We start from the raw sequence: 14,960 nt of genomic DNA, 5'->3' as shown, positions 1-14,960 counted from the left end.
TTAGTCCAAACCTGAATGTGAAACTCATGATAGGTTGGTTCAAAATCTACAGTAGAAATTATTCTAAACTTTTAGTCGCATAGCAGAGTAGAATTACCAGTAGTCTAAACTTTTAGTTAACTATCGGAGACTTGTAGCATAACAGTTCATATTATATTTATACAGCAGAATTAAAAAAAAAAAAAAACCTATAGTACAATACTTCAGATATGTCCATTGTAATACGTCAAAGTAGAATAATCCTATGGCTCAATAATCCTGACGTGTAATAGTTGAAAGAAATGAAATAGTAGAAATTCATATAAAAAACAGTCTAAACTATTCTAAAAATTGTTTTATAGCGAAAAAGTATAAACTTTCACATCACAACTAGAAACGTGCACTTTATAATGCATCCAGGATTGAGCTAACATTATGCAAGTTAATGGTTATTTTGAATAGTTCTTCCAATGAAACTGGGGTTAAAAATACACATCCACAACCTTCCCGTTTCCGTTGCATGGACTATCATGTGATTGCGAATCTCACGGTTGAACCTAACAATAACCATTGTCCCAACGAATTAATATGACTAATATACAAATAAAACATGTTTGCGAGTGAATCAGTGAATATATGCGCTGCACGAGACCCGGCACGAGACTTAATTGTCGAGTTCATTGGTCGTCTCATTGTGTTTGCAGTGCATATTACTATGCACGAGCTAAAAACATGGTTTATTTGTTTTATAAGATGGATCTACAATATGAGTTTAAAGTCGAGTATTGACGGTTGTTAAATGGAGGGTAAAAATTAATGCACTCACACTGTGATTCATTCCCACGCTTCGCATTGGTTTCATTCTTGAACCCCTTTTAAAACACCCTCTATTCTCTCAAGTTGTCTATCATTATACCGCAATTCCCGTATCCTAGGTTCCATTACCTGCCCATAAAGCCCAGGAACGAATGAATCACCGACATTCGCAGAATATTTTGAGGTATTTAGTTTGAAGTTCGCAAAAGGATGATTTTAACGAAAAGCGCCCTAATGAAGAGTTTTGGGACACTAACAATACTTGTTATCTATTTTATGCAAAATCGTAGTTATGTTATCCATAAAGCTGTCTATTCCCTTCCTTTTCCGCTCTTGTCTTATCTGCCTCTCTCTCTCGCTCTCTCTCTTTCCTTTCTTTAACATCTGGCTCTCTCTCCCTCTCTCTTTCAGTATACCCACCTGTAACTGCATCTACTTCTATCGTTATTCTCTCTCTCTCTATCGATTAACATAATTACATGCACTCATAATTACCTGCACTCTTTAAAGAAACGGATAAATATTTGTCCAACACAACAATAGTTATGTGTCCGACAAACCTTCGACATTTTCGTATAACCGAACGTAGATTATATTTGTCCAGTCAGGGTCAAAAGAAAGAATCATTTCCTCAAAACAGACAAAATATTGCCCGTGTCCTTGGGTAAAGAAATGCCCAAAGTAATAAATCCCCGGTTTGATACATATATATATATATATATATATATATACATGTATAATGTTTACCCTCGAGTCAAATCTTTCATCCCTTTTGTTAAGAGTGCAACAGAGGCATACACCATTCAGTTTTTACCACAAGCATTAGTCTCATTACACAAATTAATCGATACAAGACGCATGTATTTTGCTTAGGTGTCGGCACTTACAGTAACATAGTTCAGCATATGCTTTATTATAAAACTGCAAACACATGTTCGTGCTGGGCTGGGATTCGAACCCTCAACTCTTGGATTGAGAGTCAAGTGAGATAACCACTAGACCACGACATCTCTATACAGTGGTAGTACAAAAATTAGAATAATATTTTACCGATTGGCTTATCTGACCTTGATATCATTTCTTTGACAAACTCCTTGTATTTATTGCACATGTAATTAGAAAATGAATGAGCATTGCACCGAAAAATTTCATTCACCAATAGATTATTTCAGAGTCAATTCTTAAATTAACAATGGCTAAGGTTGAACAAACTTAGTTATTTCATAACTTGAGTCATTATGATGAAACCCAAAATGATGACGCTCACAAACACGACTCTTATTCATGTATGTGTATATATATATATATATATATAGATATATATAAATGAAAATATAAACAATGGTTTTAATCATTATTTATATATTACAGTGACGGAGTATTATCCGAATTGTTTCATTTGATATATGTTTACACATATATAATAAATACACATATATTATAATTATGTGTATATAAACTATTTCAACTTTTATATACACATATGTATAATTATATGCGTGTATTCGTTTTTTTGTAGTGGATTTCCCACAGGAATTTCATGACTCAAAATTTGAGAAATTGATAACAAATTTAAAGTAGATTTTTACAGATGTAGAAAACTGGATACTTCAGGGCCCTGTCTTAAAAAGAGTTGCGATTAGTCCGAATAATAATAATAATAATAACGTTTTATTTACCCAGGGTAGCCACTTCAGTTATGAAACTGCTCTTCCAGCGGGCCCTGCATAACATAATATGTTATTACTACCCTTCTCCAATCTAATATGCTGAGCGCCTAGCTAGAAGGCAGAAGGTCCCATTGTTATAAGTCTTTGGTATGACTCGGCCGGGGTTCGAACCCACGACCTCCCGTTCATGGGGCGGGCGCTCTAACCACTGAGCCACCATGCCCGGAATCAATCGCAAGTTTTTGGTGGTGGTTATATTACCTGACTACTAAGAAAGCATAAATGCTTGTTAGTAAGCAACCAGAAAGACCGACGGCTTAAGGGTCCTCTCCGAGGGACCTGGTAATAATGATTAATACCTTTAAAAGGGCACTAGCGCATCGACTTGCGTTAGTTTCGTTAGCGTTAGCGTTTCGAACCGTATCGAACCCGGGTCACCGGATTACGAGACCACTGTTCTACCGACTGAGCTATCGCGCCTCCTGAGCAAGTTTGAAGTCTTCTGTTTCTAATGTACATAGCTGCGATGTATATAAATCGAAAATAAGCTGGGATTAATCATAACTGTTTATAAGACTGGGCCCGGATGTCATGTTCTTAAATTAAAAACCAGGGGGGTGTTTCACAAAACTTGTCATCAGTGACAAATGGCATTTTTTGTTATAAGCTACTGAAAAGTTTTGCTTCTGATTGTTTATCAGCAGACTTGTCATTGACTTTTGTAATTTATCATTGAAAAAAGGCTTTGTGAAACGGATTCCTGAGTTAAATTTCAAATCCTACCCTCTCTCTCACCTCACCTTTCCACCCGTTAACGGCATAACATTCACATTTTATAGCCATCTGAATGACAACTGTTTTACTGATTAATAACATTATATGATAGTCCGATGACCACACTAACATGCTTTTTTGTATAGACATGAATATAAATATATATGCTAATTATAGCTTTTTGATAAAGGAAGTTTATACATAGTTTTATGACTACGTGTATTTGCATCCATTATCTCTGGCAAAGCGAATATTGAATATAACAATATTTTCTAAAGCTGTATAAAAGACTTTGCCCATCTATAAACATGTTTCTATACAAGTTAGGTTACAATGCAAAGTGCATAAGTGCACTTATGATATCGTGTGTGAGGTATAATTTAAAGCGCTGATTCCTGAGAATTAACAATTAAAAGAATGCTATTAACAATATTGATAATGATGTCATCAAGCTTCAACTTCGCACAAATATAATTAACCCGCTCATCGGATCCAGGCTTGCCTGTAAAAAAACATGTACGCACATCCTCCACTCCCTGGGGAACAACCCAGCCAGGCGCCATTTTACAGACCCTCGCAATGCTGAGCAAACTACAATGAATATATTTAGGAAGTGAACTTAAGCCTCGTTCAGATATAAAGCGATAAACCGCGGCGTTTAGAAAAAAAAAATGACGTAAAGTGTAATAGGATACGCTTCACATTTCTGGTTCTTATAACACAGAGCTAAGTGAATACGCGTATTACCTTTCTTACGCGCAGTTGTCATGCATTTACGATCAAAGAAGATAAGGATGATAAAATGCGACGGTTTACCACGTCATACGTGAACGAGCATTTGAATAAATAGATTTCTTCTCATTCAGTTCTCCTTCTCGCTGCTTTCGTTTACAAGTTGAGTGTATGTGTTCCTTTGGCTGTATTGCAAGAATCTGTGAACACAATGGATGAAAGAGAGACAAGAAAAGCGATGAAATTCAAATGAAATGCTTAAGGAATCTCAATTTGAGAATGGTAACATTCGGTTTCAATGCCGTTTTAAAAGGTTCGCAGAATTGCGATCTAAAAACAATGCCCACTGTTACATGAAACAACACCCGTTCATGGATGTTTTCATGTTAAGATTGATGGATTAAGTTCTGAGAAGGAATAAACTTTCTCTATCAAGGATAATCTATATTGTCATAATAATCTCATGAAAAGGAGTAGAGGAAAGTTTACTGCAACTTCATGGGCGCGTAAGGGACAATAACCCCCTGTACAATCATCCCCATAAAAATTACCCCCGGAAACTACCCTCAGGACAACCCCCCCCCCCAGAAAACTACAACCTAGGACAATAACCCCCTAGGACGATAAACACCCCTCCCTCGAGGAACAACCAAGGACAACCACCCAGAGGACACCCCCCCCCCCCCGAAATGATGAATGATGAAAGCAGAATTTTTTCGTGGGTAATTGTCCTTGGGTTTGAATTGTCCACGGGGTTAGATGTCCTAGGGGGTAATTATCCAGGGGTATTTAAGCTCGGGGGGGGGGGATTTTCCGGGGGTGGTTGTCCAGGAGGTAATTATCCTATATAACTGTAATGCCCACAGTGTAGATCTTATACTTACGCAGTAATGATGCAAGGGATGATTTGGAGAACAGCCAGAAAGAAAAATACGAAAGGGGGATAGAAATAAAGTGTCTTGGAGTAGATGGAATTGGAGATGAGCGGTGATAAGAAAGCAGACAGTCCATCCATGCAGCCAATGAAAGCCAGCATCAAGCCTGTATATGAAAGGAAAACAATAAACAATTCAATTGATTTAATTTATTTCATGAAATACAAAGATTTAATATATAGTAAAATTGAGCCTGGAAATCGCATTAAAAAGCTAAAGGCTTGCACAAATCACACACAGCAATTGCCCTTACAATCATAGAAATGAAACAGTACATACAGAATAGAAACAAAGCACCAACAGAAACGAAAATCATTTTCAGATTGTCTTGGGAGAATCTTAGTTCATAAAGGTATTATACACGGTACTCAACAATCATTCCAAGGAGATCGAACCTGGCTTCCTATAACGTGTATAGTCATTTATATTTTGACGAAAATGAAAAACATAGTCTGAGTTTCAAAATGTATGTAACAAACCTAGTCTAAAGCGAACTGGGCAATGTTGATTAAATGTCTTTAAAAATAATCCCTTCAATGTTTTTGGCGTGCCCACGATTTTAGATTTGTAGACCTACAGCGGTACGAACGTAATTCTCAATGAAAAGTTTCATCCAACACTGATTTTTAGAACAATCCCCAGCACAACCAGAGAAGATCATTATAAAGAAGAACAAGAACAGCAACAACAAAAACACAAAGACAACTTCAACACGACAATAATAACGCAGCAGCACCTGCAACAACACAGCAACAAGACAGCAACAAAAATATTACAACGCAGCGTCAACAATATTAACAACAACACAGCAAAAGTAACAACAGAAATACAGCCGCAGCAACAACGATACAACAACAAAAGCAACAACATCAGAAACGGCAACAACACAGCAACCCTACCTTTCTCGTGTTGTGCAGACACCTTGGAGAGTTGTGATCGTATCATAGGGAACGAAAGGTTTTTTATGAGGCTCAGTGCAGAACCTACAAAGAAAATGACGTAAAAGTTATGAATAATAATGGTGGCTTCTTATCTAGTTCTTATCTTATCTAGCACATGTTTGTTACGTCGTGTCGCTCCTGGGCCCGTTTCATATAACTTGTTATCTATAACAACTGATTAAAGTTCTATAACAAATTGTTCTCAGCCAATCAGGTGCCATGATTTCAGTAGCTTATAGCAGTAGCTTGTAACTTGTTATAGATATCAAGTTTTATGAAACGGTTCATTGGCGCGTTAATATTATAACCCCTGTCATACCTGGCGGTCAAAAATGTACCGCTCTGGCATATCGGTTCCCATCTACACCTGGGTGAAGAGAGGCAAAAATGGATTCAATGCTTGGGACGTACATAATTCGTCGCTGTTTTCACGAAGTGACGGTAGTGAAAAAAAATTGCATTCACTTTGCGTTACGATTTTCCTCACTACCGTCACTTCGTGAAAACAAGGACGAATTATAGTACGGGAGTCGTTTATAGAGCCCGTCATTAAACTAGTGTAAGTTTGGGGAAAACGCGTGATAATTCTATAGCACAAGCAATGTCTCGTTTCAATGGGATGTCCGAGAAGTTAGACTTTTGACGGTTTCCAGAAACAATTCCCGTACGTCCCAATAAGGGCCCTGTTTCATAAAACTTGATATCAATAAAATGTTACAAGCTACTGTTATAAGCTACTGAAATCATGGCATCTGATTGGCTGAGAGCAAATTTGTCATAGAAATTTACCATTTGTTATTGATCATAAGTTTTATGAAAGAGGGCCCTGAACATAAGCCGACATTAATGTGTCTTTTCACCTAACCTATTAACTACTGAATTCTCTCCTTCCCATAGGTATAATACAGGGACCACTCGGTTCTAGTAGGCCAAGGGTTAATATTCGAGCTGACAGAAGCTCGTACGAATTGACAATACCTTTATATAAACTTTAAATATTTTTCAAACTCAACAAATTCAGAAAGTTTGAAGGATTTTCGTAATTGACAACTATGACATGTGGCAGCAGAATTCTGTCAAGAATAGTATTTCATTATTGGATTAATGTAGCAAGAAAAGGAAATCAAAATGTTGCCAATTCGAAGACAAAAAGGTGATAAATTTAGCCCTTTAAACAATTCCTGTCGTGAAAGTTTTAAAGTGCCCACAGGACTAAAAATGCTTACTTAGATAGAGGACCAGTTTTGTGGTTGCCAAGTCAGTAATTATAGACGTCAACATGGAGTTGACTAGAAAGAAAAATCTAAATGTTGCAAATTTGAAGAAGGAAAGGTCACCAATTTAGCCCTTTAATGATTCCTGTGCTGAAAGGGTTAAAATTGCTAAAATAGTCCAAAAATAGAATGCTTACTAATATAGAGCACCGTTTTTGTGGTAGCAAAGCCGGTAATCAGACACGTCAACATGGAGTTCAACAAACTAAACTGAAGTATCCAGTTGTCTGAAAAGAGCCGTGGTAAAACAGCGCCGCCAACGATCATTCCTGAAAGGAAACAAAAAGAGACCGCAATGTTGACGCATTTCGGTAAATAACATTTTAATTCATTCAGGCCTACGTACCGGTCCTTGGACTCGATCTCTCTGGTCCCAGAGCGTGTTCAGCACTTTGGGCCTACAGCCTACAGCCCTCGCCATGCAGTCAACTGGTCCTTTGTTCATAGAGACAGATGAAACTAACATACCAGTTGGTCCCAAAGGTGTACGGGGCTGGATATTTATGTATTAGCAGTTCCGATATTCGGGGCAACAACACCTCACCAAGCAAGGTGCCCGAATGTCACCTTAAACGCGCCGAATGCTGCCCATTTTTTGGAGAATGTCTTAACATTTTTACTACAAAGAGAGTTTTTTTTTGTGCCCGCCAGCCAAGTTAGCGCATGATTGATTAATAAAAAGAAGCTGATATTCAGCCAAATGGGTTTAGGCCCCGCCCTTCGCGAGCGATTTGTGTGTCGTATGCCTATCGTTTGTCCGGTGGCACCATGTGACTTCGCCCAGTGACTTCGCCCAGTGAGTTCGCTCACTAGCTCTCGGTGGTGCAATTGCGACGCACATGAGGCAGTCACACTATAAAGATAGAGTTAAGCCTTAGCTGGCAGCTAGGTCTAGGGAATAGTTCTTGATCGACTTACCTATGGACCCGGATATCACCGAGGTAACACTGACGAAGGACACATCCAGCGGTCCCAGACAGAAGGGCTCCCCCAAACTGTAAACTACGAACACTTGAGCAGAGGATTGGACTACAAATACACCAAACATCATGATGACAGCATAGCCCAACACTTTCCTTCTTCTTTGATTCGTGTTTTCCTGCATGAAAGAACAAAAGAAAATCACCAAAAGTCTATAGTAAAAGTGATGAGGCTAAATCACTGAGGGGGTCATAGGAATGAACAGATTTTCCTGACTGCACCAGTGGCTTTATAGTCTTTGATGTTTCCTGTATAATAAAGATAAGGATAAATCACTAAGGAGGTCTTTAGGAATGACCTGATTTGCCTGACTGCCAGTAGTTGATGATGAATTTCTATGACAAATTTGCTCTCAGCCAATCAGATGCAATGATTTCAGTAGCTTATAACAGTAGCTTGTAACTTGTTATTGATAGCAAGTTTGATGAAACAGGGTCCAGAACAAAAGATTGAATAACAAGTTTACATTTCCTCGAACGGACATGAAAGGCCCATTCTGAGTCGGTATGACCGGGTCATAACCACTTACTATCATTTCTAGGAATTCTTCTTTTCGCGCATGCAACAATGAGAGTCGACCTTGAATACAACTTGATAGAATGTACCCTTGAAAATAGTCATCTTTGAATATGGACATCGGAAATATCTTCAGAATACTTTACTTTCTCCACCAATGTATGTATTGGATGTGGCACATTTCTGCGCCTTGTGAGCAGTATATTGATTAGGAGGCCTGCTAAACAATTAAGCAAAATTCGTCTGATTTAGCACTCCGTTGGAAGAAAGATATGAGATAGTCATCAGACAGAACCTGTAAATTACTATGAGTCAATTCTTAAACTACATCATGTGTGTATGTCAACTTACCTTTATCAACTGATAGATTCCAACCAGGACCTTGGATATCTGCGATCCTTTCCCAACAACTTGTCTCCTATCCACGGTCTCGATCAGTAACCATGGTAACAAAATATAAACAAGGGATGCCACCGCACACCCAAGGGAGATCCATAGAGGAAGAAGGTATTTGTTTAACGTCGGATCCGCACTGTACTGCAGGGTGAATCCTAGTGCTATCTGTCCAATCCCGTATCCTACAAACAAAACCGTCTCTACGACGACGATCCGAAAAGTTCGCATTTTCGCTGAGGTCACGTCGCACACGTAGGCAGCACTGGTCGAGAGGAGCAGTGCAAGCCCCCCGCAGAGCCCCCCGATAAGGTCTCCAGGGATGAAGGCCGGTATTGGGAAATGGAAGTAGATCACCACGATGTTGAAGACTGTATTGATGAGGAGACCAGTCACGCACAAAGCGAGGGCGGGCTTGCGACCGAGCCGATCGCTTACGGAACCGAGTATTATGGCCATGAACAGACCTGCAAGGCACAAATTAGTATAAAGATTAAAGTGAATCATCTATCTTGCTTTGGTTGTTATCGGTGAGACATTCTCAAATCATGGGCCTGCAAGGTAAATTCGTAAAGATAGTTACATGAAAAACGATCATCTCTCTTGCGACTGTTGTTATCAAATATTTATTCCTCAAACATCAGCATTCTACTTCCATTTACTAACTGCTCTCACGTCTGCATTCTATAGTCTACAAAGAGATGGTCGCCCCTTCTTTCTCTTCCTTCCTCTTATTAGTTTACCAGTTGATATACATAGTCGCACTCTATATAGCTCTGTATGTAACGCAACCCTTTAAATTGACAATAAGCTCTTACCCTATTCATTGAGCAAAATTACATACGTTTTTGTGAAATGCCTTGATACGGATTATTCCAATTACCTGTTACGAATAATTGTTTCTCAATAGTCAGAATGCCAATCGCATACGAAAATGGCCTATTGATCGATGGTACAATTGTTGACTATACTCTGGCCATGCATGGTCAATTGCAAAATAAATTTCAACTGCTGCTAACTTGGCTTGGTGTTACGGGGCCCAAAACAAGGATCAGCCGGGATCAAAAGAGATGGAATTAAATGATCTTGAAACTTAACATTGGACAAAATTGCCCCGAAAACACAACCTTACCTGGAATGGCTTGAATGGCGCCAAGATAAAGTAGCCATGTGGATGTCGTCGCCTGGATATCATCCTCTACACTCGAAGTATTCCCACCACACGAGTTAGAGTCGTTCATCGACACGTTAACATGATAGACATCGGTGGCGACGCGCTCCCGCAAGTACTCCGATCGCAATGTGCCGAGGATACTGAGGCTCAAAGCCACCAGAAGAAGTGGCACTTCGACCGTTAGGTGCCGCGAGCGCGCCCTCTGCAGGCTGACCTGGAAGTCGTTCCCCGCACGCGATGACGAGTCGGGTAGTGTGATGTAGTTGCCGTTGATGCTTGATGTTTTGCTCGGGTTATCACTATCGTTGTTTAAGTCGTCATTTATATCGGGGTTGACGACCAGCTGTTCATATGCACCTTCTTCCATCGTGGTGGATTATACTACAAACAAAATTGAAATGAAGATGGAGATTACAATTTAGAGCTGAGTCACTATTATAGTTCTTGCTTTTATTCATCCCGTTAAGTGTGAATTTGCTCTTTGGTACTTTCCTTATATTAAACCTTCGTACAGTAGATATGCAATTGTACTTTGGCGTAATAAGTCCCCTTCAATCAATACCATTAGTCCCACACATTCCCACTATATTGGTCCTCATTAATAATCTGTTACTATATAAGTGGAGACCTTTCTTGCCATTTGTAATTGAACACCTTTTGATACATGTTTCCGTATACGGCATACCAAACATCGTGTGTTCAGACAGGTTCGTTTCTTATTCGGGCAGCTGTTTCAAAGTGTAATTTGATGACGTTTGCATGAAATGTTTCCTAAATCTGTAAAGATTTGATTTTGTATGTGTCGTAAATCTCTAATATTCATAACGATTAGTATTATTCCATGCTCATTTTTCCAAAGGAAAAAAGACAGCTTCAATATTTCCTAAGAGTCCGGACACAATGATCTCCCATCATATCAGGCTAACCGGCAGATTCGTGATAGTCTAGCTAGCTACCTCTGTATCAAGTCATATTGTTTACCTAAACTAACAAAGGATATTATATTGTGTAAGCACGCTATTAAAGGTCATTCAGTAATTGTCAATGTGACCCCGCAGAATAATAAATGATATTTGATCAGCATATCTAAATGAGACAAATCTGAACGTTTTGGAGATATTTCTTAAATATTCAAGGATAGAATTGCAATTGAAGTGCAATGGTCTAGAAACCGGGAGGTCCCGGGTTAGAAGCCAATTCGATGCGCTAACGCCCTTTGGTAAGGCATTAATCCTCATTACCAAGTTCCTCAGAGAGGACTCAAAGCCGTCGACCCCTGGTTGTATACTTACAATCAGACATATACTTTCTAGTTAGCAGTCAGGTAAAACAATCTTCAGTTACCCCTTTAACTTTAATATTTCGCTACGATGCAATAGCCCACGAGACCGACATCCCACTAGACCAACAGCCCACGAGAAAGACGGCCTACGTTTTGACTGACAGATTACTAGACTGACAGACCTTGGTTAAACAAAAATAGCGGCCTCGATGTTATTCTCAAAAGCGGTCAGTCTGTACTTGGATTTCCAGTCGGTACGGGAGCACTGTTTTTCGCCAAGGCTTTTGACTCTAGTACGAGAGGTTCTGGGTTCAATGCTCGCTTGGTGCTTACATCCTTGGGCAAGATATTTTGCCCATATTTAACCCTCTCTACCCAGGTGTAAATGGGTACCTGAAAATACCTCTTATTTCTGCTTTTTTTTCGAATTTAGGTTTAAGGATTGCCATCTAAACCTCTGAAGGCAATATTTAAACAATATTGAATGGATATTTTGCACCCCAAACCCTTGAACCGCATGTTTACCACTACCGGTCTTTACCTTTAAAGTCGACTAGCATAACAAAACGTTAAAGCCTTTTTTCATCAATATGATTAGTACCTAGTTAACAAATACGCTTCGGTCATATACCAATTGTTATTGTGACCCCGTAGACGGACTTTGATCAGCTGTTATGGGCTCAGAAATTAACTGAAGAGTGGGGTTTCAAATCATTAATCATAATTTTGTGTCACGCAAATATATAAAGGTTCAAGGGTGCAAACAACATGTGAACGTACATAGTTTTTAGAAAATATAAATACCAAGGCGCAGTATTGACGAAGCAAACATGCCAGTGTTTGATCTTGAGGGGCATATTGGGGGCGGAGATAAAAACCTGTTTTTGTCATCTCCGTAACTCATGAATGAAATGTGGAATGGTTGAATAAGGGCCTTTTGTGATACCTTTAGATGTAAGATTTAGTATATCATATTCTCAATCAAGAAAAATAAATCTGAACAACTTAATTTTTCGTATACCTAAAAAATTGCAAAAATTGGTAAGGATATGAATAATTTAGTTGTTAACTGTATATATTTATAGATTAAACCAGTTTACGGATATTATGTTCAAATTGTATGCACACTTTTTAAACACAGGTTGTTCTTGATGACAACCTGAAAGCTTGCCTAAAGCTTGTCCGACATATCAACAAGTAGTGCATTATGGATTCCAAGTATTATAATAGTTTATTCATTAAAAACAGGTTAATGGAATACCTCATCACTATAATTATGGTTCCCAGGAGAGAAACATCCACACATTTGAATATGTTAGTAAACAGTCTATTGTTTGGAAGTTGGAACCATGCAATTGTCAGCTTGGCCAGTATATGACGTCACGCGTTTGTACTCTGCATGCTCGCTGCGGCTCGCTGCACCCTGAACTGTGTTTCATTAGGGACTTTTAGATTTGTACGTCGACACATATAGTGGACTGCTACGTGTGACATCCTTTTAAATGCTTAAAAGGACGTCACACGTAGCAGTCGACTATGTCGACGTGCAAATCTAAAGTCCCTAATCCTAGCCTTTAGCTATACCATGTTAGCCAAGGTTAATCTCATGCAGTCGGTTGTGCACTTACAATGGTCTAAAAATACATTCCTATTCCCTAACAATCTTCATCATGTATAGGATACAATAAAATGCTTCAGTTCTATCGCCCAGAACACACTGTCCACAGAACGTGAATATGAACAACTCACTATAGGATCTAAAGTGGAAATGCACTTCTTGTAGCTACTTGCGCCCCCTATATAGCCAACAATGCCTAAGCGGTTCCGTTGGTCCCCATGGTACCCTTTTTTCTTTGTTTTGTTTCTTTAGTTTTATTGTTTCACATTCCTCAAAATAACAGTTTACCTATTATAAAGGTCAGCAAGATAAAGCATAATGACCAAAAAACAATGATGGCAGTAAATAATCATTAACGTGAAATATGAGGAACCTATTAAAAAGCAATGCTTGTACAATAAAGTTTCCCATAAACCAATGATTCTTATGCCAATGGAGAGCTGATTTAATGAGATAACCACCTGCCAGTGACCATGCAGGGAGGTCCTATCCCTCCTGGCCTAATATCAACAAGCTAGCGCAGATAGGCTTAAATCACACATACAGTTTTGCTTTTAAAGCCCATCTGTACTAGTTTACAGGAGGGATTAGACCACCCTGCTATGTCACTGACAGGTGGTTATCTCATCAAATTAGCTCTCACTTAACATAAGAAAAAGAGGATCACGGGGACCGACGGTCACCGATTGGGCATTGTTTGCTATATAGAGGGCGCAAGTAGCTATAAATATGCGGCTTAAATATCCTAGCAGGCAGATCGAAAGTCTTGGAAATTTCACTCATGACAAAGCATAATGACGGGCAGCTACGTGTAATTTCGGTGCTATTATATCTAGCTTTCTATTGTGTAGATCTGATTAATGGCTGGCTTAATTGGCTGCTATATGACAACAGCACAGTAGCGCCTATATAGAAACATAGTATAACAGGCGCGTTGACATTCACTAAATCGTTAACCCTATTTGTCATGTCATTGATTAAAGTAGCAAACAATAAAGCACATCAAGGCGCATCAAGGTGCATATTCACTGAACGATAACATGGAGAAGCAAACACATGCAAGAACAGTTACATCTCGAGATCGAACACTTATATTTGTTTCTTGAGGCTTGTTATATATGTATATATATATTGGTACATGGAATGGAACTCCCCGCCCCCGGTATCACTATAATGATACGAAAAGTTACTATATTAAAATGAATAATAATTGGAGGTATCATTTCCATACAGATTTAATGAAGGATTCACACCCGCACCGTATTTCTAGACATGCAGTGGTCCAATGGGAATAACATTGTCATTGAGGTCGCTTCAAGTATTTTTTTAGAGTAGTGATATACGTCCCGTTAGCGCTTTCTCATAATATATATATATATATATACTCACAATTTAGTGTAGGTATTCAAAGGGCTCTAGCTCCCTGCAAATGTCATCCTAGTTCATTGTCCGTCTGCGTTCGTAATAACGATGATTTTGCAGATCTAGATGTATGCATCGGAAAACTTGTGTCAACATAATACAGGGAGATCTATGGAACCACGGACCAACAGTTTGAGTACTGCTAGGCTACCGTATCAGACAGTGCGATTCTGATACTGTCATATTGACACAAGTTAACGCGTTTAACTCGCTGTTTCATCAGGAATTTGTGATTTTAATCACAAATCCTTGGTTTAATCAAGGAATTACCCTTGGTTTAGACAGACAGTTTGAATATTGTATTAATGATCTACAAAGGTTGTGAATTTTTTGTTTGTTTGTTTATTGTGTGATCGTAAATAATAATGAAACGTTTGTCGTTTATGAAAATGTAAAGGCCAAGTTATTAGAGATAAACTCGTTTTGATCGTATATATGGAATACTACATGTAA

The 14,960-nt window shown here is 38.7% G+C and overlaps 2 protein-coding genes across 2 annotated transcripts; both read right to left on the bottom strand.

The window, feature by feature from the left end:
• Positions 1 to 4,049: 4,049 nt before the first annotated feature.
• Positions 4,050 to 7,386, bottom strand: LOC115927464 (proton-coupled folate transporter-like). The gene is made up of 4 exons (XM_030993411.1): positions 7,259 to 7,386; positions 5,806 to 5,889; positions 4,856 to 5,012; positions 4,050 to 4,171 (listed from the first exon to the last, which is right to left on the bottom strand). The coding sequence occupies exons 1-4, from the start codon at positions 7,311 to 7,313 to the stop codon at positions 4,102 to 4,104; spliced, it is 366 nt and encodes a 121-aa protein (XP_030849271.1). The 5' UTR covers positions 7,314 to 7,386; the 3' UTR covers positions 4,050 to 4,101.
• LOC115918903 (proton-coupled folate transporter-like) lies at positions 7,385 to 14,713 on the bottom strand. The gene is made up of 6 exons (XM_030993978.1): positions 14,475 to 14,713; positions 10,144 to 10,566; positions 8,970 to 9,478; positions 8,040 to 8,220; positions 7,468 to 7,556; positions 7,385 to 7,390 (listed from the first exon to the last, which is right to left on the bottom strand). The coding sequence occupies exons 2-6, from the start codon at positions 10,550 to 10,552 to the stop codon at positions 7,385 to 7,387; spliced, it is 1,194 nt and encodes a 397-aa protein (XP_030849838.1). The 5' UTR covers positions 10,553 to 10,566; positions 14,475 to 14,713.
• Positions 14,714 to 14,960: the final 247 nt, after the last annotated feature.

The sequence above is a fragment of the Strongylocentrotus purpuratus genome, unplaced genomic scaffold (genome assembly GCF_000002235.5).
Source record: "Strongylocentrotus purpuratus isolate Spur 01 unplaced genomic scaffold, Spur_5.0 spur5_scaffold_20, whole genome shotgun sequence".
In the NCBI taxonomy this organism is placed as follows: domain Eukaryota; kingdom Metazoa; phylum Echinodermata; class Echinoidea; order Camarodonta; family Strongylocentrotidae; genus Strongylocentrotus; species Strongylocentrotus purpuratus.
The sequence above is the reverse complement of the archived record's forward strand: the minus strand, read 5'-3'. Positions and strand labels throughout refer to the sequence as shown.